We start from the raw sequence: 26310 nt of genomic DNA on the forward strand, positions 1-26310 counted from the left end.
GCCCAAAGGCTATAAGTTCCACGCGCTAATTTCTTTAGCCGCCAATGGATCACGGTGTGTGTTGACACACCGTGATCCATTGGCGGCTAAAGAATGTGGCAGAGGCTGGTGCTCTCGCAATAGTTGAATTTTAACTTTTAGATCTATACCATTTTTATGATTAACCACGTGACAATGATTTTAAGAAACAAAAATGTTTTTATTAAAATGAAAAACTCTTCCATGGAAATGCACATATGAAAATCATTACTGGCACACAGATGGGTACAAATGGTTGGATAAATTGTAAGCTACCACAAACTTGAAACTCACGCACCTATGAAGTCTTTATAAAATAATTGCCTCCACGTTTCCATGGTTGGACATGCCTCATAATATGATGTAAAACATTCAGGTTTGAAACAATTAAGTAGGTCTATGTTTTCAAAATGCATACTGCCTCCAGCTCATATTGTAAAGTGATGGTGACGCACTGATAGTCTGTTGCCTGTACTTGAATGTGAGGCGCACTTCAATTAGGCTAAAGATAGTAGGCCTAGCTCTTTTTAATCGTGCAGAAACCGATTTTACCACACGATGGCATTTAGAATTGTTGCGCAATGAATGGGCTTACAAAAGCCAGCTGAGGAGCTGCAGGAGAAATCCCGCTCAAAATAGGCTCTGTATGGTGTATGTTTGTGATAGTTGTGTTGGATAATTAAGATGGGCTACATGATGATTAACGAAAATATACACAGCAATTTAATTCCACTATATTATGCAAATTAACCCAGACAGATAAGCATGACGGTATTGATGCATTTCCATCAACTGGTATTTCCAACTATGAACAACTGGTATTTCCAACCTGGTCATTTTGGCCAACCACAGTTTTATAAAAATGCTTTTCTTTTTTTTTTGGGGGGTACAAAAGCCGGCAATTGCGGACTAATGGAAAACCTGCTCCATTAGGTATCTGTTTTAACCCAAGTAGCCAAGATTGTGTTTAGTAGCCTAGTTTGTAACTTGTTGAATAAGCCTCTTACTCACCACAATCCCAGTGGAGGGGCTGAGGTCCAGCTCGATGATGAAGCGGTACCTGCGGGCCAGGAAGGTGACCCGAGTGGAAGGTACCAGCAGGTAGGGTATGGTGGAGGTGGGAAAGTCTGGCTGCCATCCCTTCGGCAAGATGCTGAGCAGGTCCAGCTCATTCTCAGAGTTCAGCTGCACAGTAGGTGGAACCACAACAATCCTCATCAACAACAACCCAATGGATATATGGTCATTGAGCAGATGCTAAATTTCATCAAAAGCAACTTGAAGTGACACATCGATTCAGTATATATGGACCATGCGGGAACATCAGTACATCATAACTATAAAAATAGTGATTCAACCATCTCCTCTGGGCTGGTCCCAGATCTATTTATGCTGTTTTTCCAACCCCTTTGGTCGTGGTCATTGACGAGACAGCACAACAGATCTAGGAGCAGGCTGCATCTCCTCCAGTAGAGCTAATTAACCCACCAGTTCAGACTTTGGGGCTGGCCAGATGACCTGGTTAAGCTTGCCCAGGAACCAGGCCAGACGTACATTCCGTGAGATACGGTACTCCTCCTTCATCAGCAGGTACACCTGGTCTGCCTCCTCCACCTGAAGAAAGAGAATATTCAAACATATAGTATTCTCCTGAAAGGAATGACAGAGCCTGATCACCCAAACAGGTTTCTGCAAATATCTTGATGAACTTTTCTAATGGATACTGAGGTCGCAGACTGCATCGGCAAAGGAAGGACTATCCTGTCACTGTACCTTTTGTTCAATATTGTCTTAGCAAGAAGATACACTTATTTATGTCCGTAAGCATGGCTTTACCACAATACATTGACAACATTAAACATTTAGCATATTCTGGGTGTAAAGTATCATATGCCATTACGCTGTGTGACATCATTGCAAAGCTTAATGAGCAGCATTCTGATCCCAATTTGACTCATGGGATGCACGGCATGACACTGGCAAAACAACTTGGCTGTAGCTAAATATGACCTGTATGGCCTGTCATATGCTGTATTTTACAGCATATGTAACGTTGCAGTATCTTTGGTATGCTCAGTTCAGACGCGAGCGGTTTGCTACACGCCAACTAAAATTTGCGTTGCTCTGCTAGCTGTTTTACTTGGAGAAGTTAGCTATAGCTAGCATAACAAGCTAGCGCTAGTGACAGGTCAGGGCTACAAAACCATGAACCTCAGTAAATTACCTCATTGTCCTGTCTCTCTGCCATGCCTTGTATGGCATAACTAGCAGGTTCTGTGAAAGCTCCGACGATATTTTCAGGCCCTGGCTGACATATAACGACTTGTTCAGTTCGGTTTCATGCACGATTGCTGGCTAACGTATTTTGTTTATTTGGTTAAGAAGCACGTGACCTGGATGCTCGCACCCTAGTCTTTCCGCCGGAACAACACAGCTAGGCTTCGAAGGTTTTGTAGTTCTATTTTATTTAGATTCCGATATGACCAGCTTTCTGAAAATAATGCGTGCAGATAAGCGTTATGCCATATATTATTGAATATTTCACGGCATGATGACTCAAAGACAGGATTATGTGGCGACTTCAGTATAAAGGTGTGGAACATACAGCAAAATGATTCTCAACGGAACATGCGCACTGTTGCGCTCATTGTTTACTTCCGGTTAAGATTCTTTCTTTCTTTTTAGCTGGCAAGCTAGTTACCATAACGAGAGGCGGATAAAATGCAGGTAAAGTGCGTTTTCTACAAATGTTAAATTCCTAAGCAGTCAGTTGTTTGAAATGAAATCCATTGAATAAAAATCACCATCGCAGGTTAAATATTTCGTTTGATTCAGCTCATATTATCCAATTACAAAGGTAACGTTAGTTAGCTAATCAAATGTCTCTTTAATTGTTTATATCAAGCAACGGGAAGAAAAATTACTGGAAGCATCCGTGGAATCCCTTATTTCCCGCGTGGCTCATCTCAAAAACGCTCTTCACAGTTTCATCTACAAGTTGGAAAACGAGTATGAACGACTGACATGGTAACTTAAGTGACGAGCTAACTTTAGACAGCATTGCGCATGCAACACTTTCAAATGATGAGTTAGTTAGCCAACTCTCGAAAACCCAAGCCCATACATCCATTGGGTTCTCTTTCAAACAAATTTCCACTGCGTGATGTGTATAAATGCTGAGTTTGGAGGAAGCGAACTAAGGTCCTAGTGTTGCTTTTGGAATTACATAACTTAAACCAATATGTAAGAATGTAAGACTTGGCTAGCTAACGAGCTATTTGGATAAATACATATCATTGAAAGTGAATATACTCTTCTAGCTAATTCATGAAGTTGTTGTGTCTCTGTAATTGAACAACTTGGACAACAGGCCCTCAGTGTTGGACAACTTTGCCCTCCTGTCCGGTCAGTTGAATACCATCAATAAACTGTTGAGGAATGAGAAGACACCATCTTTCCGTCAGCAGGTCATCATCCCCCTTCTGCTGTCTCCAGACAGGGATGAGGAACTAGCTGTGAGTATATTTTCTGTGGATACGGATTAGCCTGATTAAACCAGACTGAATACTGTGTTCACTAAGTGAAACAATGGTGAGAATAGCATTGATTCTGGTTTAACCAGGCTAGAGGAGGATGACTTTACAGATACCGTTACCCTAGTCTTTGTTTACATCCATACACACTGCGCCCACTCTCCAGAAACTGACAGAGCAGCGTGTGCCCGTGTTCAGCCATGAGATTGTGCCAGATCACCTGCGCACCAAGCCTGATCCTGAGGTGGAGGAGCAGGAGAAACAGCTGAGTGCAGAAGCTGCCCGGATAGGACCTGAGGTGGCACAGGTAAACAGACATGGTCTTTATCTAAACACACAAGTTCTTTATGGCAGCTGTGTGAGGAGAGTAGGTCCCTGGTTCACATAAGGCAACCTGTATCCTTTTTTTACTACTGAGTGAAGTTGTACATCCACCATTTGTTGGAAAGGACAATAGGACAAGAAAATATTGAGGCCACTTCAAGCAAGTGTGACGGGCCTCAATATATGCTTGCTTAGCAGCTTCACATTCGTCTCGGTACAGTGCCGTACAACAGCTCATACCAGAGTCATCTGCCCGCTTGACAACGCTGTTAGTCAGTTGTACCACTGAAAATGTACCAATTTGGCGAAGCAAGTGGATACATTTCAAGCTGTGGAGTGAGCTTACAGTACAATACATTTATTACATAATGAACATGACCATGCTGTGTGGTGGGAAGACACAATGGTGCTTGTCATGTAATGCAAATTGTAACTTTTTATCCCACAACTATATTTGGAAGCAATGAGTAACAAAATAATCACTTGTTTCTCCCACAACAGAAACAAATCCAGACACTGAATAAACTATGCTCAAATCTACTGGAGAAACTGAACAATCCTCGCGATGACAGGGATGCAGAAAGTGCAGGTACACTGATTGAACCAAGATAACTTTTTTTTACCTGAACATTTAAACAAGCTAACCTAAGAACTGTGTTATGGAGTTGCTATTGATGCTAATGTACTCAATGTACACACTGTCTAACCAAAGATCCATGTTATGGAATTGACACTTATGCACTCTACTCTCTGTTTCAGCTATACGGCAAAACAAACCATCATTCAACACCGCTGACACCAATGCACTGGTGGCAGCGGTGGGCTTTGGCAAGGGGCTTTCGAAGTGCAGGCCCCCTGGGCCCGTTGCCCCTGGTCACCCAGGACAAGGACCCATGATGAGTGGAGGTCCCACCTTACAGCAAGTTACCATTGGTGGGGGTTCAGGACAGCAGCAAGGCATGGGGCCTGGTGCTCCTCAGCAACAGGGACAGGCAGGTATGATGCGTCTGAATATCATCATCTGGCTTTGCTATACTTTAAAGTCTTGTATTCATTTGAAGGCCCTTAATCAAGGTTATATAGACTTGTATAATAAAGGCAGTTGGTTGCTCAGACACAGATTATACCTAGTCCTGGACTAAAAATAACTAAATAGAGATCTTGGCTTAACGTGTATCTGGGGACCCGGCCCTAAAGGCATTGATCAAAGGACTGCTCTGGAACTGACCTTTTTATTATTATTACATTTTTTTGATTTTCAGGGAAAATGCCAAGCAACATCAAGACAAACATCAAGGCTGCCTCCTCAATGCATCCTTACAACCGATAAGATTCTCTCTATCCCATACTGATAAAGTATTCAGGATGATGAGAGAGTGACGTAAAGCAATGACAATTTTCATATTGATATATGCTGTGTTTTATCTTTTGATTAAATAAATCCATTTGAAAAGAAGGCATCATACAGTGTCGTTGAATGTAGTGAAACGGATATATGTGCTTCAATTTGTGAACACTAGATGGCATGGTCTTCCCATTTTATATTCGAGGGACAAGACATTTTGAGAACTTGGTAATTGTTGCAGGAGAATCTAAAAAATAAGATTTTATATTAATGATTAATAAAGGGAATATTAGCTCTTTATTTTCCGATTTACCTTTATCCAGATAACCCACAATGTTAATTTACCACACAAAGAAAATGTGTAATCACAGACATGTTGAGCGATGTCTTTCAAAATATATAACACAAGTGTGGAGTTTAGTGTCAGTCAGAGAACAGGCATTATATTTCAGACCTTCTATTTGAACTGCTTCACCATGTTGTCTGTCCAGTCTTTTGAACCCTCACACCGCTTCCTATCCCTCCCTACACTCTGCCTACATTGTGGCCGTTATGAATAATGTAGGGCCGGTGAGAGTAATGCAGCTGGACATTGCACTGCCTGGCCTGATAACGTCAAAGTCGTTAAGGGAGGAGATGAGAAAGTTGACGCTGACGTGTGGGGGAGGCCTCTGTGCCCCACCGTGGTCTGTCCACTCTAATCCCTATCCCACCTCCCGCTGGGCGGGCGACACCACGGCACAGGCACAATGACCGCTGTGGCTGTCACCAGATACGACACAGGTCGCTGGGTGACCTACATACAAACACACAGTGACATACACACGCATACACCCTCTGTCCTACACACACATACGCCTTCTGTCCTCTGACGGGGCGCCGTCTCACTGTGTCATCCACCATGCCCTGGTATGAGAGGAGCGTCTGCTGAGACAGCTAGAAGATGCACAGGTTCAGACTGTCTATAGATGTCTTAAAAACAATAGACTTCATAGCCAGTAGAATGTTCATCTGCTTATGTCCTATTGACCTACCTCTGAGAGACCTCTGAACGGGCTTATTTTGCTACTCTTTATATTAAGGGAAATTAGGGATGCCATTCTTGATTCAATAAAGGAAATGTTTCCGGTTGACGTGAGACTAATGTAAAATGACACAGTGCCTTCAGAAAGTATTCACACCCCTTTCTCACAGAATTTGTGTTACAGCTTCAATTGATTAAATTGTAATGTGTCACTGGCCTACACACTACCCCATAAGGTCAAAGTGGAATTATGTTTTTAGAAATGTTTACAATTTAATAAATATGAAAAGCTGAAATTGAGTCAATAGATATTCAACCCCTTTGTTATGGCAAGCTTACATAAGTTCTTGAGTAAAAAATATATATATGTGATTAACAAGTCACATACGTTGCATGGACTCACTCTGTGTTCAATAATCATGTTTAACATGATTTTTGAATAACTACCTCATCTCTGCCCTACACATATAATTATATTTAAGCTTCCTCAGTCAAGCAGTGAATTTCAAACACAGATTCAACCACAAAGAACAGTGAGGCTTTGCAATGCCTTGGAAAGAAGGGCAGCTATTGGTAGATGGGTAAAATTTGAAAAATAACATACATTGAATATCCCTTTAAGCATGGTGAAGTTATTTTTTTAAATGGTGAAGTTATTAGTTACACTTTGGGTGGTGTATCAATTCACCAGTCACTACACATATGCAGGCATCCTTCCAAACTCAGTTGCTGGAGAGGAAGGAAACCACTCAGGGATTTCACCATGAGGCCAATGATGACTATGGGTATACCTGTCATTGGCAAGGACTAGGGAGTCTTTTGTCGTATAAAAAAAAGTAACTGAATAAAGCTAAGCACCTGCAAAATCCTAGAGGATAACATGGTTCAGTCTGCTTTCCAACAGACACTGGGAGACAAATTCACTTTTTAACAGGACAATAACCCAAAACACAAGGCCAAATATACACTAAAGTTGCGTACCAAGGCGACGTTGAATGTTCCTGAGTGGCCTAGTTACCGTTACCGAGTTAAATCAGCTTGATAATCTATGGCATGACTTAAAAATGGCTTTATAGCATTGTACATCAACCAACTTGACAAAGGTATGAATACTTTCTGAAGGCAATGTATGTTGCACTTTCTCTTCTTTTCTTTACCCCTCCCCCATTTTTTTAATCCTTGGGAAGCGTGGTGATAAAGAAGCAGGTTGGGGGTTGGGCTGACCTCTACGCACATTCAATTAGCACTTACTGGAAGATAATATGTGAATAGATTAATTGTCCTACTAAATATTTAGTTAATAATGTGTATAGAACATTTGTCACGAGAGGAATTGTTATTATTATTATTATTATTATTATTATTAGGAATTGCAAGGTGTACCAGAAGTGCCTTCCTTTGATAAATAAGCAGTGAACTGGTCTTGTGGTGAATTTAGAGAGAGGCTGCATTGTTCTTATCATTCTCCTATTAATTGGTTGGGGATTCATAATTGTCTTATGCTTCCTCTCATTCACATACTCCATGTGATTCAGAATCATCATCAGAACACGTGTTTACAGCTTGATTCTTATCTAAAATGATCAGGTGAGATCTGGAAATTATTTTTAAGTGTTTTACCTTTTCTAGGATACAATAAGCTTCAGGACATCACTGAATGGCACTTAACAGTAGCCTGTTCTCTCTAGTACTGTAGAGCTTATGTAAATCAGTCAGGCCGTATCCCTTTGGATTAGTCTGCCCTAACTGACCATAAGGGGTCAGCGGTGTTTCACAACAGAATCGGGCAACGTTCTACAACCTACAGTAGTTCCTTCAGTCTTTAGAGTGCACGTTCATGGTCCAGATGTACACTCAATTCAAGGGCTTTATTGGCATGGGAAACATGTGTTAACATTGCCAAAGCAAGTGAGGTAGATAATATACAAAAGTGAAATAAACAAAAATGAACAGTAAACATTACACATACAGACGTTTCAAAACAATAAAGACATTACAAATGTCATATTATATATATACAGTGTTTTAACAATGTACAAATGGTTAAAGGACACAAGATACAATAAATAAGCATATTTACAATGGTGTTTGTTCTTCACTGGTTGTCCTTTTCTCGTGGAAACAGGTCACAAATCTTGCTGCTGTGATGGCACACTGTGGAATTTCACCCAGTAGATATGGGAGTTTATCAAAATTGGATTTGTTTTCGAAATTCTTTGTGGATCTGTGTAATCTGAGGGAAATATGTCTCTCTAATATGGTCATACATTGGGCAGGAGGTTAGGAAGCGCAGCTCAGTTTCCACCTCATTTTGTGGGCAGTGAGCACATAGCCTGTCTTCTCTTGAGAGCCATGTCTGCCTACGGCGGCCTTTCTCAATAGCAAGGCTATGCTCACTTTTTAGAGTTTGTGTTGCCTTTTCTCTGACAATTGTCATGACACTTAGATATTTGTAATTTGGTGATAATTGCATATTTTTCTCCCTGAGTTTTGTGCATAAATATATACAGACACAAATAGAGCATCTCTCCTACAGACTAAATGAGGGGTAGGAGACATTCTGTGGTATGATACTTGGGACGGCAGGGAAACTCAATGTGACAGCTTCCTACCCATCCAAGTTCCTCTCTAAAAATCACAGTTTCCCCCAAAAACACCTTTGTAGATACGAAGGCATTTTTGTTGCCTTACAACCTGAAATTAAAATGGATTTTGGGGGTTTGTATCATTTGATTTACACAACACGCCTACCACTTTGAAGATGCAAAATATTTTTAATTGTGAAACAAACAAGAAATACGATTTTTTTTTAACGAAAACTTGAGAGTGCATAACCTTTCATCCACCCAAAGTCAATACTTTGTAGAGCCACCTTTTTGCAGCAATTACAGCTGCAAGTCTTTAGGGGTATGTCTCTATAAGATTAGCACATCCAGCCACTGGGATTTTTGCCCATTCTTCAAGGCAAAACTGCTCCAGCTCCTTCAAGTTGGATGGGTTCTGCTGTTGTACAGCAATCTTTAAGTAATACCACAGATTCTCAATTGGATTGAGGTCTGGGCTTTGACTAGGCCATTCCAAGACATTTAAATGTTTCCCCTTAAACCACTCAAGTGTTGCTTTATCAGTATGCTTAGGGTCATTGTCCTGCTGGAAGGTGAACCTCCGTCCCAGTCTCAAATCTCTGGAAGACAAACAGGTTTCCCTCAAGGATTTCCCTGTATTTAGCGCCATCCTTCAATTCTGACCAGTTTCCCAGTCCCTGCCGATGAAAAACATGCCCACAGCATGATGCTGCCACCACCGTGCTTCACTGTGGGGATGGTGTTCTCAGAGTGATGGGAGGTGTTGGGTTTACGCCAGACATAGCATTTTCCTTGATGGCCAAAAAGCTCATTTTAGTCTCATCTGACCAGAGTACATTCTTCCATATATTTGGGGAGTCTCCCACATGCCTTTTGGCAAACACCAAACGTGTTTGCTTATTTTTTTCTTTAAGCAGTGGCTTTTTTTCTGGCCACTCTTCTGTAAAGCTAAGCTCTGTGGAGTGTTCGGCTTAAAGTGGTCCTATGGACAGTTACTCCGATCTCCGCTGTGGAGCTTTGCAGATCCTTCAGGGTTATCTTTGGTCTCTTTGTTGCCTCTCATATTAATGCCCTCCTTGCCTGGTCCATAAGTTTTGGTGTGCGGCCCTCTATTGGCAGGTTTGTTGTGGTGCCATATTCTTTCCATTTTTTAATAATGGATTTAATTTTTAATTGTATATTTTTACCTTTATTTACTAGGCAAGTCAGTTAAGAACAAATTCTTATTTTCAATGACGGCCTAGGAACAGTGGGTTCACTGTCTGTTCAGGGGCAGAACGACAGATTTCTACCTTGTCAGTAACCTTCCGGTTACTAGTCCAACACTCTAACCACTAGGCTACCCTGCCGCCCAATGGTGCTGCGTGGGATGTTCAAAGTTTCAGGTATTTTTATAACCCAACCCTGATCTGTACTTCTCCACAACTTTGTCCTTGACCTGTTTGGAGAGCTCCTTGGTGTTCAAGGTGCTGCATTCTTGGTGATGCCCCTTGCTTAGTGGTGTTGCAGACGCTGGGGCCTTTCAGAACAGGAGTATACAGTGGGGCAAAAAAAGTATTTCGTCAGCCACCAATTGTGCAAGTTCTCCCACTTAAAAAGATGAGAGGCCTGTAATTTTCATCATAGGTACACTTCAACTATGACAGACAAAATGAGGGAAATAAATCCAGAAAATCACATTGTAGGATTTTTAATGCTATTTATTTGCAAATTATGGTGGAAAATAAGTATTTGGTCAATAACGAAAGTTTATCTCAATACTTTGTTCTATACCCTTTGTTGGTAATGACAGAGGTCAAACGATTTCTGTAAGTCTTCACAAGGTTTTCACACACTGTTGCTGGTATTTTTGCCCATTCCTCCATGCAGATTATCTGCAGTGATGTTTTGGGGCTGTTGCTGGGCAACACAGACTTTCAAATCTCTCCAAAGATTTTCGATGGGGTTGAGATCTGAAGACTGGCTAGGCCACTCCAGGACCTTGAAATGCTTCTTACGAAGCCACTCCTTCATTGCCCGGGCGGTGTGTTTGGGATCATTGTCATGCTGAAAGACCCAGCCACGTTTCATCTTCAATGCCCTTGCTGATGGAAGGAGGTTTTCACTCAAAATCTCACGATACATGGCCCCATTCATTCTTTCCTTTACAAGGATCAGTCGTCCTGGTCCCTTTGCAGAAAAACAGCCCCAAAGCATGATGTTTCCACCCCCATGCTTCACAGTAGGTATGGTGTTCTTTGGATGCAACTCAGCATTCTTCATCCTCCAAACACGACGAGTTGAGTTTTTACCAAAAAGTTATATTTTGGTTTCATCTGACATATGACATTCTCCCAATCTTCTTCTGGATCATCCAAATGCTCTCTAGCAAACTTCAGATGGGCCTGGACATGTACTGGCTTAAGCAGGGGGACATGTCTGGCACTGCAGGATTTGAGTCCCTGGCGGCGTAGTGTGTTACTGATGGTAGGCGTTTGTTACTTTGGTCCCAGCTCTCTGCAGGTCATTCACTAGGTCCCCCCGTGTGGTTCTGGGATTTTTGCTCACCGTTCTTGTGATCATTTTGACCCCACGGCGTGAGATCTTGCGTGGAGCCCCAGATCGAGGGAGATTATCAGTGGTCTTGTATGTCTTCCATTTCCTAAGAATTGCTCCCACAGTTGATTTATTCAAACCAAGCTGCTTACTTATTGCAGATTCAGTCTTCCCAGCCTGGTGCAGGTCTACAATTTTGTTTCTGGTGTCCTTTGACAGCTCTTTGGTCTTGGCCATAGTGGAGTTTGGAGTGTGACTTTTTGAGGTTGTGGACTGGTGTCTTTTATACTGATAACAAGTTCAAAGAGGTGCCATTAATACAGGTAACGAGTGGAGGACAGAGGAGCCTCTTAAAGAAGAAGTTACAGGTCTGTGAGAGCCAGAAATCGTGCTTGTTTGTAGGTGACCAAATACTTATTTTCCACCATAATTTGCAAATAAATTCATTAAGAATCCTACAATGTGATTATCTGGATTTTTTTCTCATTTTGTCTGTCATAGTTGAACTGTACCTATGATGAAAATTACAGGCCTCTCTCATCTTTTTAAGTGGGAGAACTTGCACAATTGGTGGCTGACTAAATACTTTTTTGCCCCACTGTATATACTGAGATCATGTGACAGATCATGTGACACTTAGATTGCACACGTGGACTTTATTCAACTAATTATGTGACTTCTGAAGGTAATTGGTTGCACCAGGTCTTATTTAGGGGATTCATAGCAAAGGGGGTGTATACATATGCATGCACCTTTTTTCCGTTTTTTATTACACTTCACCAATTTGGACTATTTTGTGTATGTCCATTGCATGAAATCCAAATCAAATCAATTTAAACTACAGGTTGTAAAGCTGCAAAATAGGAAAAATGCCAAGGGGGTTAATACTTTTGAAAGGCACTGTATGTAGCCCATCAAGAGAGTCTTGGTTCTGGATTTGAATGCAAGGTGATTGTAATACCAGTATATATATGTCCCGGATCATCTAGAGAGGATCATGCTTAGCATTTCTCAGTTTGTTTTGGATTTATATTCCAAGATGGGTTGTCTTTGGCTTTGAATTCTCTTGAAATAATGTCTTTGGGCACAGTTTTTGAGGGAAATATAGGCTCTACATTTTTTGGAAGAAGATGATAAGGTCCATATCTGGCTCATTAAGAAAGCTTTAGGCTAACATTATAAAGCAACATTATAGCCTACAACATCAAACTCCCACACTAGAAAATTGACCATATCTCCCAAATGTAAAATTATTACACGGTTTAAGGCATGAAAGACCATGATGACACACTGATTTGTAAAATCGTTTCGAACATGTCTCCTTTATGAAACTTCCAGCACCAGAGGATCAGACGAATTCATTACAGATCTGTGGGTGGCAATGCAAAGGTAAGAAGACACGCATGCATTCCTTCCAACAACATTTTGCTCAAGTGACTTTGCCAAACTGAAAACCAATACAAATAGACACACACTTAGACCAGAGTTCCATCCATTTCAGTCCAGTCTATTCAAGAGGTAAACATTTGAATCTCACTTTACTTCCTGAATTGAAATGGCATTGACCCCAACCCTCCCTCAGTCGAGACTGCAGTATCTCCCTCACCATGAGGTGTCGATCCTCCATTCCCACTGCCCATCATCATTCTCTGCCCAGTAGGACCCAGAGAGAGGTCCTTCCCTTAGCGATCTCCTCGAATGAGGAAGTGAGGGACCTCCATAATCCCCCACCCCCCAGGACCACATCCCTTCAGCCCCTGCAATCAGACCACAGCCCCTCAGACCCTGCCATGTCTCTGCTTCCATAGCCATTCCCTCAGGCTTGCATTGCAACCCTTCATACGGTGTATGATGGTTATTGTATTCCTACAGTGTATGTGTATTGTGCTGGCAGGCATTGGTTTTCTTTACGCACACTGTGAATAACACTAAACTTGATATGGGGGGGTGTACATTATGCATTGTGTTGCCATTGATACAGTGTGGGCATTGGCAAGGGATTTGTGTGCGAGATGCATTAGGTTGAAAGTATAGATATGACATAAGCTATGTATTAGCACTGAGACAGCTTATGCTCAACACATGTGTGTTATTGGATACTATAGCAGAAAACAAACACAAAATCAAGCACAAATGAAAAATATGGATTGTGAGGGATGACAAATAGTGGCCAGCAATAAACACCACCACTTTGGTTGGCATCGGTCTTCTTCCTAACTTAATTTGTTTCTCAGACACCGTTCCCTTGGCTGCTGACCTTTCAAAAAGACGCATCTAAAACAGCCAATATGGCAAAAACAATTTATGTTTGAGAAGTAATTTATTCATGAAGTGCAGCTGGAAAAAGGAGTGGGTATTGATAGAACTAGAGAAATGCCAGAGCTTTTTAAAATATATGTCCCTTTAATTTGTCCAAGTACAAGACATAGAACAGGCGGCTTCCCCTCGTAGATCAATATTGACATACTAAATACCACCTAAAAACCAAAGCATGTTAAAGGGATTATGCGTATTGCATATTTATAAGAAAAATATAACCCATTACCACAGAATATATAATATTGCTACATGCATGGTGTAGAGTGCTGTGCATCCCCAATTGCTCTGTGCATTCAGTAGGATAGCTTACAGTACAGTGAATTCACGACAAGTGTTTGAATGGGCAGCAAGGTACAGGTGAAACTCATTAACCAGGTTGTTTTGCTGATGATTAAAGCACTTGAATAGTAAGTGCAACTGATTTTCTACTCAGTATGGGATTTATGCCTTTTCAAGAGAGCAACGTACAGTAATTAAACTCACAATACCTTTTTGGTTTGTAAAGCCATGGTGAATATATTAAAGCATACAGTACACTTCCAACAGTTCCTCTCTTTCATCCTGCTAACAGAGCCGACAAGAAACCCTTTGATAGAAACAAGGAGACATCCCCATGTAATTATATTTGATCATGTTTGCATATGTCACTCCCACAGTCTCCGTCACGCTCTGTGATTTGGCTGCTCTCTGATCGTTTTGGAAACCTTTCCTAGTTCCTTACCCCCCTCCTCCCCTCTATGTGTGGGAGGTAGGAGCTAGGAGGGGGAACCGGGGGCGTCTGTCTGCTTGCTGTAAGCACACAGCTTTCACTCACTTAGAAAACTGAGAAAATGTCCCCTTCACACCCTCTCCAGCTCACCCCAACTCTGGCGTTATGTCAACAGTGAGAAAATGCCCCCAATGCTTAAGCATGTTTTTGAAGTGTGATGTGCGATCCTATCCAGAGGTGAAGGACTGACAAGTCTGAGACGTGTAAACTTGTGTCCTACAGTAACTTATGACCCTGACCCTGTTACTGAAGTCTTATGTGTCTTAAATTCACAATCCTTGATTTGTTTTTCAGTCAGTTGCATCCCCACTACTTGGTTTTGTTATAAAGCTATGGGACGGGGTTGAATAAATTAATTGAATGTATGGAAATCTCCATAGTATGTGTGTGACAAGGAAAACCAATGAGGACAATACAAAAGTATGCGACAAAAGAAACAATTTATTTGGAATATGCATTAACAGTACAAAGAAAGAGACCATAAAACCTACACCTTGTTAGCTATTTATTTCTCCACAGAAAACAGGTTTTAAATCGGAGTAGTTTTGCAGTTTCCAATGTTAGACTTTTTATTTTATTTTTAATTTTTACATATGCAGAGAGATCTTAAAATGTCAAACCTGTCAAGAAAAAGATCCATGATTTCACTCTGAAATCTTTATAAAAAATAAGTAACATTCAAAAACACTGCAGTACGGTATTTTATTAAAGAACAAAAGACATGCCACAAAGAAAACATTTGATGTTTTACAAATTTTTCAGTTTCTTCTTTCTTTTTTATAGTTATTTTTTCTCTCCCTTTTATATCCAAAAACTAAAAGCATCATTACATGAAGCTTTCAATAATAATGATGATACTGGAAAGGCAATGTGAAAAGTAGAGTAACTTTTACTTATTTTACGGGCAACGCATCACAAAAGCTACTGTTCTGCTTGCCACATGGCTAAAATCTGTATCGAAAGACCACTCAAACATACTCCACTCATAGTGTACCTATGTGTTGTCCGTCAACTGGACTATCAGATGTGGGAGCAAATTAAGCCATTTGTAGTTATCAAAAAAAGAACAAGATTTTGCTTCACTCATTATAGTACACGTCCACGTCTCCAACAAGTACATCGAATATAAAATGTAGTTTGTGAAGGAAGAACTAAGTTCTGTGATATGCAGTCTATGGTGGATTCAGCTGTGTGGTACTGTAATTATCTATACAGATGTTGGTTATGATTTGAAATACTATATAATGTGTATATCTATTACCATGGATTTAGTTGGGCTAAAAACACTGTCACGAGATCGTGTTCACACAAACCTTTCACATCACCTTTCATTAACAAGACAGTACCCATTTCTAGAAACACGCTTTTGTGTCAATGCTTTAGAAGGTACAAAGTGAACCAGTGAGCGGATTATATCCGTAATATGAAAGGAACTCTGTCTGTCTGTCTGTCTGTCTGTCTGTCTGTCTGTCTGTCTGTCTGTCTGTCTGTCTGTCTGTCTATCTGTCTGTCTGTCTGTCTGTCTGTCAAACATTTCCCAATTCCCCCCAAAATTCCCCCCAAAAACGAAAAACAAGAATAAAGGTGCACATCTACATACATAGAGCATTCTTGGGCTAATTCACATTATGCTAGCAAGAAAAGAAAATAGAACGTACTGTAACTCCTGTAACCAAGCGAAAGAAAAGTAAAACAGTAGCCAAATGTATTTATTCACAACGTGAGAACATATATCCCACATGTCTGTGTGCCATCAGGGTTAGTCTTTTCCATTTAATTTCTATAAACAAACACTACTGTGTTCGGACTGCATTTTGGTGTTCTGAGTACAGAAAGAGTAGCTGAACATTCCTATGAGATGCACGTGGAGTACTTCAGTTAATACACAATTTTACAAATCAAAGAAAGTCGAGTTGGTCAAACTTATCCCAATGTATAGAGCTGAAGCTTTTGTAGTTATTTTTTGGTATCTACGTAATAGTATGGTGGATATGTTAAAATGCCCAAGAAGGCAATATCTATTTGTGTGTAAATAAATACTGTAGCTAAAATCAAATACAACAAAATTAATAAATCTAATTTACATTTTTGTATTTTTTATTTGCGTAATTTAGACTGGCGCCATATGCTAGGAGGATGCTGAAACATAAGAGTGAATAGAGACCAACCTTGATAACCAAAATGTAAAAACAGGATGATATGAATGAAGGTTGAATGGAGAAATTCAAACCGGGTGACAATAATAAATGGACAGTAATATACTACTGAGAAATAGGAAATGAAAGAGCTAACTAGCACCAAAAACACCAAACAAAGACGGTCATTTTGAGAGATATTTCATCATGTGTAGTCGTGTCTTCAATTACTACAACATTATACCACAAAATCAGAATTAAAATCTACATTAGAAATGCTTTTTTTGTTGCACTTAAACAAGTGATTTTGGTTACCAGCAGTATTTGGCTATTACGATAACACTGATGTACATTGATGGTGATACTGGTAGTGTATGTGTGTGTACAGTATGTATACACACACCATATGTTCCGTATAGGTCGACTGTATAGAATAGAGTACAACTATCATTAATGTGTCTTCTCTGTACTGTTTTCTTCTCTTTGACAAATATAAGTGTTACCCAGGGTAATCACTGTAAGTCACTGTGTTTAAAGACATATTGGCTTATTATAATTGATGCTAATGTACTCATTGATTAAGTGTTCTGGGTAGATTTTAAACTCTGCAGGTCAATGGTCTCTGGATGCAGTGCACACTACAAACAATATTTCAAGAGCAGTGAATTTATTAGAATTCCAGTAGCTAGAATCACCACGATCCATTCCCTTCTGACCTTCCAAACAGTCTCTTCCATTTATTCTGGAGCAGACTGTTACTCTCATGTTTGCTTGTGCATTGTTCATCACTCATGCTATGCTGCATTCAGTATGAGCAGAAAACATAGGCTACCATTCTTGTAGTAAAAATGTTTAATGTCTTATTGGCCGATGTAGAAGCTCTGAAACGGAATGCTTAAAATGAGGAGGAAAGGTTGAATCTCCTTTTCAAAGCACCCTGTTGATACTCTACTAACATGAAATGCTATTAAATACAGTAATGAACCATTTTTCATATGAAATGTCAGAGGGATGTTTTATTTACAAGCACAATTCATATTATACAAATTCATCTCCTGTGTTGAACTTTGGCACTGGACAATTTTAATAGTATTTATTTGATGTTGTGAATTAAGTAATTATATTGGGTGAAACTTGTCACAAAGGCAAAACTGTCCTTAAAAACAAGCCTTGAGACAGGACAAGAGGAGTTCGAGAGCTACTGTCAATACCAGTAATTACAACAACAAAAAACAAAGCTTATTTAGAAGATGTCCCATTGTTGTTGTTGTTGTTTTCTTGTTATTTTCAATAGAGGTAGTGTGAAAAGCATTTAAATCTACAAGATACGGGCCATACTGTATACACGTGTTGTAACTGTTTTCCTACTGTGTTATAAGTCAGATGATCACACAATGAGGCAACATGGATATATGGCGAAGAAAACTGTACAAACAAACAGTGAGGGGGTTGTAGATAGGTGGAAGGAAAGAGCCCTACTCAGGCTACTGACTGACTGACTGTGTCATGATTGGTTGTAAAGAACTGTCTGGTGGTGGTGATGGTGTTTCATTCTGTAGTCCCCACCCGTAGAGAGAGAACTCCTGCCCTGTGACGAGTCTAGTGTGTCACCTCCAGTCCTGATGGGGAGGGGGGCTGGCTGGCTAGATGATCGAGGGTGGAGGTTGGGGCTGTCTGGACGGTGGTGGAGGAGAAGGGTGGAGGGATCAGTTGGACGTGTCCGAGTGAACACTTCCGGGTCCTTCTGTGGGGGATGTCACTGATGAGGGGGTGGTAGCATCCTGCCAGCCTCCGTTTGCCTGAGAGAGAGACAGGAGAGACAGAATGGAGGGAGGAATTATGAGCCCAGGCATAAGGACACTAATTATACCCTGTCTTTGCTTCTTCTTTTTTTTCTCTTCTCTTTCAGAGTACATATTCATTATACAGTTCAATTCGTTTATAATATCACCTTATCTGCAGTACTGAATTCCATATCTGGGAAGTCCTGGGGACACGTGTAGTAGGTACGGTATGAGCTTTACTAATGCTAGAACAACCCCAAAACAACAAAACCAACATTCCACTAAAGCCTCAAGCCAAATCTGTATTGGACGAAGATCTGATTCACTCAAATTACAGTAACCTAGACCTCATATTTCAGAACAGAATTGTCACAAAAATTGTACTTGTTTAAAGCAACTGAAAATTCTGTAAATCACATATATGTAACTCTCAGATCACATGCAATGTGTTCAAATTTCTATAATGAAGACAATTTTTGTCTTCACTTCAAAAACAATACTGCATTCTTGTATCACTGGGGTTGAGATAAATGCAACACGCATAATAATAACAGTGACAATGTCTGACAAGGACCTTAAAACAAAAGTCCCAAAACAGTCATAAGAGGAATCAATGGTCGCCAATTGTGACGTTGAATGAAAACACAATGAGGCATGAGGTAAGCCATTTCCAATCCCGGAGACAGGCCTGCAAAAGAGCATTGAGATATTAATAGCAAATTTCATGCGATCAGAAAAACTGGAAATGGTCCTTGACAGCCTTTCATTTCAAAGCCTGTTATTTTAGCCAGAAGAAAGTCTGTAATCAAAAATGGAGGAAAAAGAAATGTCTTCAAATGTCTGACTTTGGTGACACTCTCTCTGTCTATTTCCAAACTGTAATTACTGCTCTTGTCTACCACAAAACCCATTATGTAACTGCTCAGTCATTATCAACACAGAGAGACGGGAGTCTTTTCCTCGTTTCACAGATAGGACATACTGCCGACCTCTCTCTCTCTCTCTCTCTCTCTCTCTCTCTCTCTCTCTCTCTCTCTCTCTCTCTCTCTCTCTCTCTCTCTCTCTCTCTCTCTCTCTCTCTCTCTCTCTCTCTCTCTCTCTCTCTCTCTCTCTCTCTCTCTCTCTCTCTCTCTCTCTCTCTCTCTCCCATCTGTAAAGCTGGATGAGCATAAAGGTTGATACACTGTTTCTAAGGTGACAGCTTTCCTGAGCTTTGCTTTGTGAATAGGTTCGATGCTGAGGTAAATGTGTAATTTTCAACTTCATATTCATCTCCAGCACCACCCCAACATCAACATATGTGAAAATGGCGCGTTTCTAAGTTTTGTATTAAAAAAGATAGCGGAAGATAAGTGTTTCCAATGACACCATTGGTGTGCATCATGTGATTGTAGCCAATTATGAGTAGGCATTGCCTACTAATTGCATACCAATTGGTTGATGATATCATTGGAAACACTTATCCTCCTCTCTCTTTTACTACAAAACATAGAAACGCGTCATCTTCACATACTGTATGTTGACACAAATACTATTGCAGTAAAATGCTGCAGAGAGGCAAGGAAATAAGCTCGTCAACCCCACTCCAGAATTCTAAAATGTATAAATGATTTCCGTAAGATATGATTACAGTTATTATATCTCCCCAAATCCTACATTAAGAATGGAGAACCATATTTGTATGGAAGGAAAGGATAACAACGTAGGCCTAGTCTGCTGTTACATTTGTCTCTCAAAAATCAGATAACACGATATCCTTCTCGTATTACGCAGTAAGAAGGTTCTTTAAAAGTTATGAATGTGTGTGAAAAAAAGAGAGAATATTGTGGCATTTTAGGACGTGGTACGGGGTCCAAGGATAATGACTATCCATAAGGTCAGGGTGTTGTCTGAGAACAGGGCTTGAACACGTCAGTAGTGCTCTCGCAGGGTTATCACAGCCTGTTCTGTGGGAGGGAGATGAGCGTAGAGTGGAGAGCAAGCCAGGAAAGGAGGGGGGATTTGAATACACCCTGCATACCCCACTTTTGTTTTACAGGAGGCATTTCATCTCATTATCATATGGCCATTGAGGCACGACGGGAGAGGAAGCCAGAAGCCTAGCCGCGTGGCTGTGTGTGCCTGTGACCGTCCTCTCTCTCTCGTCGTAGCTCTCACCGACCCACACTGCCGCGGCTCGCTGTCAGGGCCATTAGTGTGGCGGGAGCATGATCTGAGCAATGCGCTTGGATTGCTGTCCCAAGTCCACACTCCGCTCTCCTTGTGTCTGTCTTATTGATTTTCCCTTTTACGACACGGCTTGTCGCTGTGAATTTCCCTGCTGTTTGCAGCCGCCAGCTAACCTCCCCCTCCCTCCCCCCTCTCCTCTGCCCTCACCCAAAACACACACACACTTCCCCCAAATCCAAATCCCCCATCCTCTAAAAAATAAGAAAAAAATATAACATGGTGGAAATACGCCCCCATGTTATGCCCCTCAGTGCTCTGTCGAGGGGCTAGAAGTTTGGCTAGTTTTATTTTTAGTGTGACTCTACTCTGGGGTTGTTCTGATAGGGTTTTAACGGGGCCTCTGGATCCAGAGTGATGATTAGGATCAGGTGGTCAGTGAGGGCGTTAGGGGGCGACCGATCCACGCGTCAAAGGATGTGTCACCTGTTTGTGCCATTCCTGCACGGCCGCGATTGGCTGCAGGTGCTAAGGGAGAGCTGATTGGACGTGACAGGCTCAGGCGGCCGCTCCGTGTGTGTGTGGCCGGCCCCACGCCGTTCTGGCGTTCTGCCCGTGGCGTGACCGATACAGAAGCAATCAACTAGGTGACTGTGGTGGAGCTGAGACAAGTCGTACTAAGTGGCATTCTGAGCCCTATGGCTTTGAAATAATTGGTAGGGGGAAAAGAAAGCGGGAAAAAAACGTGTGCTTTTTTTTCTCCTTACATTGATGCCCTGCGGACTGTACATCTGGCTGGCTGTGAGGCCCTCACTGTATCCGCCTGTCTGACTGATAACATGGCGAAGGGTATCCACCTGAAACACAACAGAGGAACACAAACAAAGCAAGGTCAGAGCACAGAAGATAAACAAGACTAACACTGTAAGACAAAGACAAGAAGGAGTGTGATACACAGTACAGGCAGAGAAAACACACAGGAAATACATCCAGCCATGGACAATACGAAGAAAGATAACCAAAACATGTCATTACGTGTTTAGAAGACTGTCGAAAGGATGAAATTAGTGAGAGCTGCAGAGAGCACTGAATTATTTTCATCCTTACACTCGCTGTAATGTTTTAGTATGGTGGAAGACGATACCTTGAAAACCCTATGGTGTGGCGCTATTAGGAGCCCATAGTTATGTAGACACTGGGGGAGTACTGAGATGCCTGTAGTGCGTTTAGGATAGATTACAAGGTATTTTCTTAGGGAGGTGGATCTGTTCCTATAGTAGTATCTGCTGCACTGCTTAGTTATATGGCCCTACCTGTGACTGCACGTTGGCTCCCACCTGAGCCCCTTGGTACGAGTCCCCATTGAGAGACTGCACGCTCATGAACAAGTCGCCGGAGTTTGACATGTTAAAAGATCCAGCAGAACCTGGAAGAGGAGAGAGGGAGCACTGGAATCACAGAGCAGCGAGAAAGAGGAGCAAGCAGAGCAGGATTCAGCCACTTAGCCCCGTCCAGGGTTAGACCCGGAGAAGCACCATGCAAAGTGTCAGCAGGCAAACAAATGCAGTTAGCGCTGGACGCAGGGGTGGGCAATTCCAGTCCTCAAGGGCCTGCTTGGTGTCCCAGTTTTGCCCCTAGCCCCAGCTAACACACCTGACTCCAATAATCACCCAATCATGAGCTTCAGTTTAGAATGGAATTTGATTAAATCAGCTGTGTTTGCTATGGATGGAGGAAAAGTGTGACACCAATCTGGCCCTCGAGGACTGGAGTTGCCCACCCCTGCGAGAGAAAAAGTTAGAAGTAGCGCTAGTGTTAGGGCTAGGGCCAGAGCGAGCAGACAGGTTAGAGAGTGGCAGCATAAAGCTGAGGGAACGGTGAGTCGAGTACAGTCGTCAGATGTGTTGTTGTGGTGACTATTTGTCAACATGAAAGTAGAATGGTAGGATGTCTCTACAGTCAAAGTATCACGAATGATATGTTATGTGTTTCTGTAAAACCGTTATTCGTGGTCAACAAGATCAATGAATTCAGTCAATTCAATTGGTACAACAAAATGTAAATGTTCTATGTTGAGATAAAGTACAATAAAAGGTGTGTTAATTGAAAAGAAGACAACAGCGAAGAAAGTATTGGGAGACTTGACATGGGGTCCTGGTATCCTACTCTTGGACAAAGCCATTTTCCCTTTTGTTCTTTTGACTTGAACATAGAAATATGTGGTCCTTCTGTAGCTCAGTTGGTAGAGCATGGCGCTTGTAACGCCAGGGTAGTGGGTTCGATTCCCGGGACCACCCATACGTAGAATGTATGCACACATGACTGTAAGTCGCTTTGGATAAAAGCGTCTGCTAAATGGCATATATTATATTATTATATATAAATATGCCCTTGACTGATATAGAGTGCATTCAGAGCCTTCCAAATAACCCATTGGTATTATTCTTTAGTCTCACCTGCAGAATTTGGAGTGGAGGGCGAGTTAGCCTGGCTCCCGTGTGAGGATACGTTGGTCGCGTTCACAGCAGTTTTGGCAGCGTACATGTTGGCTTCTTCCTGGAACTTTCCAATGTTTTTCTTGTATCTGATTCTTTTATTTCCGAACCAGTTGGAAACCTGTACAAACAACGTGCAACTTGTAAATGCTTACCCAATGTTAATGTTACACAAATACATTTCCCACTTTTTTACCGAGCAAATGTGTGAAATTAGAATCCGAATGAGCTCTGCATGCATGGCCCTCCACTGTCTGGCATATCCTATTCCGACACTGAAGAAAGACTTTGCCTGGGTCCCAAATGGCATCCTATACCCTTTTATAGTGCACTACTTTTAACCAGAGCCCAATGGGCCCTGGTCAAAGGTAGTGCAGTATATAGGGAATAGGGTGCCATTTGGAACACAACCTTTTGAGGTAGTAGTGAGTACTACCACTCGCTACGTAGACCAGTACTGTGAATCCACATTAGTGGCAGAAGGGAATGATTGCCAGTAACAGTCTCATTATGTCAGTATGACTGCAGCTATCATCAGAGCTCACGCTAGCACCAATCAGTCAACATCCACGATCTAACACCCATTACAGCTAATGGACTCCCCGATGAAGCTACCAGGATAAGCCAGGTAGCGCTAATGATAAATAACATTAAAATAAAAAACTAAATCAATCCGGTTGCTGAGTTTGAACGAATGCAGAGAGAAGGTAGGTAAACATATTATTTTATCATAGACACAGAGGTCGAGTCCCAAATGGAACTCTATTCTCTATGGGACCTGGTCAAAAAGGGCTCTGGTCAAAAATAGTGGACTACATAAGGAAAAGGGTGCCATTTGGGGCACAGACAGATGCTCAACTAATCATTCAGACCCTGAAGCACGTTGTTATCATCAAACAACGCCCAGATGCATCCTCAAAATAATTTTGCATAAACTTAATGAAACCGTTTGAGGAGATGATGGACGAGAAACACATAACATGACAGCTGTTTACCTTGGTATTGTTGGTGCATTCTTAATTACATTATCAATCATCATATTACACTATCAATTTAGTCCCTGTGATGTAGTCTATGAATTAAGAAAATAATGTCATGCTCACATCTTAAAGGCTCAGCGCAGTCAAAAAACAGATTTTCCAGTTTTGTATGTATATTTCCACACAATGAGGTTGGAATAATACTGTGAAATTGTGAAAATGATTATAATGGCCTTCCACATGATCCACTACTGCCTCTAGTCCTGGTCTACGTGTACTGTGGCCTTCCAGAAGACAGGTGGCACTGTACTGTACCTGTGAAACTGTGATGGAGCACTTCTTGGCCAGCTCCTCCTTGGCCTCTTCACTAGGGTAGGGGTTAGACAGGTGCGAGTAGAAGTACTCATTCAGGATCTCTGTCGCCTGTTTGTTGAAGTTCCGTCTTTTCCGTCTACAAGGAGAATGATAGAAATGGGTTAGTTAGGACCGGAATAAACACTATGTAAAATAGGAAATGAGAGGAAATGTGTCAAAGCCACTTGTGGTAATACAGGCAAAACTGGGGCACCTCATACAGTATCAACACAACTACCACCCAATTTGATCCAATACCTTCCATACAACTGCCACCCCATTTCAATACAGCTGCCTAAACTTGTACGAAATATGTTTTCTTTGCGAAGGTTCACTAATAGAAATGAACAACGCCTGCAAATCCTGACAAACAACAGAACACTGGCCTTCCTTATTAAAGGCTAGAAAACGTGCCGTAAGCACGCGCTGATGCTAGTTCAGTTCACTGACCCCTCCATCTCTTGCTCCTTCTCCATCTCCACCCTCCATCAGGTTATGTCTGCATGTGCCACATCTCATGAGAGGGCTTTACATAAGCTAGGTCGGGAACCCTGTAAAAATGCTTGCCTCCATGCATCGCATCGATTGACTGGTGAAAGAGATTTGTGCTGAAATCTTCGTCCCGCACTCCAAAAGCCTGCTTGAGAATATGTAAATGTGCACAGCATGGTGCTAGGGCAGACTGCAGATTAATCAGTAAAGCTGAGACTGGTAGGGAGGCAGTGCCTCTCTCTCTCTCTCTCTCTCTCTCTCTCTCTCGCTCTCTCTCTTTCTCTCACTCACTCTCTCTCTAACTGAAAGCCCTTCCCTTCTTCCCCTGTCTCCCTCCCTGCACCACAGCCACAATCATTTGCAGAAGAATAGGGGGGGAGCTTTGTAAGAAGAGCCCAAGCCGAATTTAAATGTTATGCTTCCGACTCCGACTCAGAGTGAGATTTATCCTCGGAGAAATGTATGCAAATCCAAAACATGCATCAAAAGGAACAAGGGATTATATTAAAAAAGGGAAATATTTAGCGTTATGGAGCCTGGAGAGAGGAGATAATTGTCAGCGGCCAAGAAACAAGGCGGCATGTGCTGGTTCAAATGGCACCAATAGATGTGCCGTAGGTAGGCTCAAAACTTTGGTTGATTTCGGAAGATCAGTTGTGATGATGTTGTATAGAGTGGTGGTAAGCTGTAGAATAACACGCTGTCAACGTGACTGTAAAAGCACCTGAAGTGAATAATGCAGCTACAGGTATGGAAATACTGTAGCTAGCTGTGCAAGTCAACAAAAACATTGCAGTGGCACAGTGACTTTGCACACGGTCATTTGCACAGCTGTAGGTACACACACAAGACACACACCTGGCGTCGAGGAAGCGGGAGCGCAGGATCATGACGGCCTCGCAGGTGCTCTGTTTGAGCTGCATCTGGATGGAGCTGAACTTGCGGTGGATGATCCCCACCATGCGCTCGATCTCCTTGGGAGAGATGGGCCGCGTGCGACTCTGCTCCCTCAGCAGGTTCATCACATGGGTGGTGAACTCGTTACAAGCCTGCAGAGGGGGGGAAACAGACAGAGAGAGAGAGGTGATCAGATAGATAGAGCAATCTGGTTTGTTACATTTACATTTGAGTCATTTAGCATACACTCTTGTCCCGAGTGACATCAGTTTCTTCTATCTAGACTGTCAAAAGAAATGTTGTTGGTGAGAGTTTTCATAGCAGCCTCACCATGATGATGGTGATATACTATATGGCTATTGACGGGCTGGGTGGTGTCCTCTAGCATTGGATTAATGCAGTGTGTGTATACAGTGCAAAAATATACTGTATGGTATTCTACATCAGTCAAGGTCATGCACAAAGACAGAAAGGAAAAATTTGATGCAAATTAAGAGGTGTTTAATGTATGTAGTTCATGGGAATGCTTCCATGTTGTGAAGTCAAGGGGGAATA

The 26310-nt window shown here is 41.7% G+C and overlaps 3 protein-coding genes across 10 annotated transcripts in view; 1 reads left to right on the plus strand and 2 right to left on the minus strand.

Annotated features, from left to right (window-relative positions):
• Positions 1–2440, minus strand: part of LOC118358648 (KICSTOR complex protein SZT2) — a 110701-nt gene extending 108261 nt beyond the window's left edge. For all 5 annotated transcript variants that reach the window (XM_052480282.1, XM_052480284.1, XM_052480283.1 and 2 more), the window contains exons 1-3: positions 2243–2440; positions 1507–1632; positions 1030–1203 (exon numbers count right to left, since the gene is read on the minus strand). In XM_052480282.1, the coding sequence (XP_052336242.1) occupies positions 1030–1203; positions 1507–1632; positions 2243–2266 (324 nt within the window). In that variant the 5' untranslated portion in view covers positions 2267–2440. The remainder of the gene's footprint in view (positions 1–1029; positions 1204–1506; positions 1633–2242) is intronic.
• Positions 2441–2600: 160 nt separating this feature from the next.
• Positions 2601–5338, plus strand: LOC118358979 (mediator of RNA polymerase II transcription subunit 8). The gene is made up of 7 exons (XM_035737063.2): positions 2601–2745; positions 2924–3045; positions 3389–3533; positions 3718–3858; positions 4377–4464; positions 4635–4871; positions 5138–5338. The coding sequence occupies exons 1-7, from the start codon at positions 2740–2742 to the stop codon at positions 5203–5205; spliced, it is 807 nt and encodes a 268-aa protein (XP_035592956.1). The 5' UTR covers positions 2601–2739; the 3' UTR covers positions 5206–5338.
• Positions 5339–14875: 9537 nt separating this feature from the next.
• LOC118358980 (pre-B-cell leukemia transcription factor 1) overlaps positions 14876–26310 on the minus strand; it is an 83612-nt gene continuing 72177 nt past the window's right edge. For 2 of the 4 annotated variants that reach the window (XM_035737064.2, XM_035737065.2), the window contains 6 exons: positions 25717–25907; positions 24328–24463; positions 22994–23153; positions 21851–21963; positions 21305–21394; positions 14876–18386 (listed from right to left, as the gene is read on the minus strand). In XM_035737064.2, the coding sequence (XP_035592957.1) occupies positions 18294–18386; positions 21305–21394; positions 21851–21963; positions 22994–23153; positions 24328–24463; positions 25717–25907 (783 nt within the window). In that variant the 3' untranslated portion in view covers positions 14876–18293. The remainder of the gene's footprint in view (positions 18387–21304; positions 21395–21850; positions 21964–22993; positions 23154–24327; positions 24464–25716; positions 25908–26310) is intronic. The other 2 variants (XM_035737068.2, XM_035737066.2) reach the window with 1 other exon arrangement.

Source organism: Oncorhynchus keta, chromosome 26 (genome assembly GCF_023373465.1).
Source record: "Oncorhynchus keta strain PuntledgeMale-10-30-2019 chromosome 26, Oket_V2, whole genome shotgun sequence".
In the NCBI taxonomy this organism is placed as follows: Eukaryota; Metazoa; Chordata; class Actinopteri; order Salmoniformes; family Salmonidae; genus Oncorhynchus; species Oncorhynchus keta.

Coding starts and splice junctions, on each gene's coding strand:
- LOC118358979 (XM_035737063.2), top strand. Junction 3,046..3,388: donor GAGTATGAACGACTGACATG/GTAACTTAAGTG, acceptor CTTGGACAACAG/GCCCTCAGTGTTGGACAACT. Junction 4,465..4,634: donor CAGGGATGCAGAAAGTGCAG/GTACACTGATTG, acceptor TCTCTGTTTCAG/CTATACGGCAAAACAAACCA.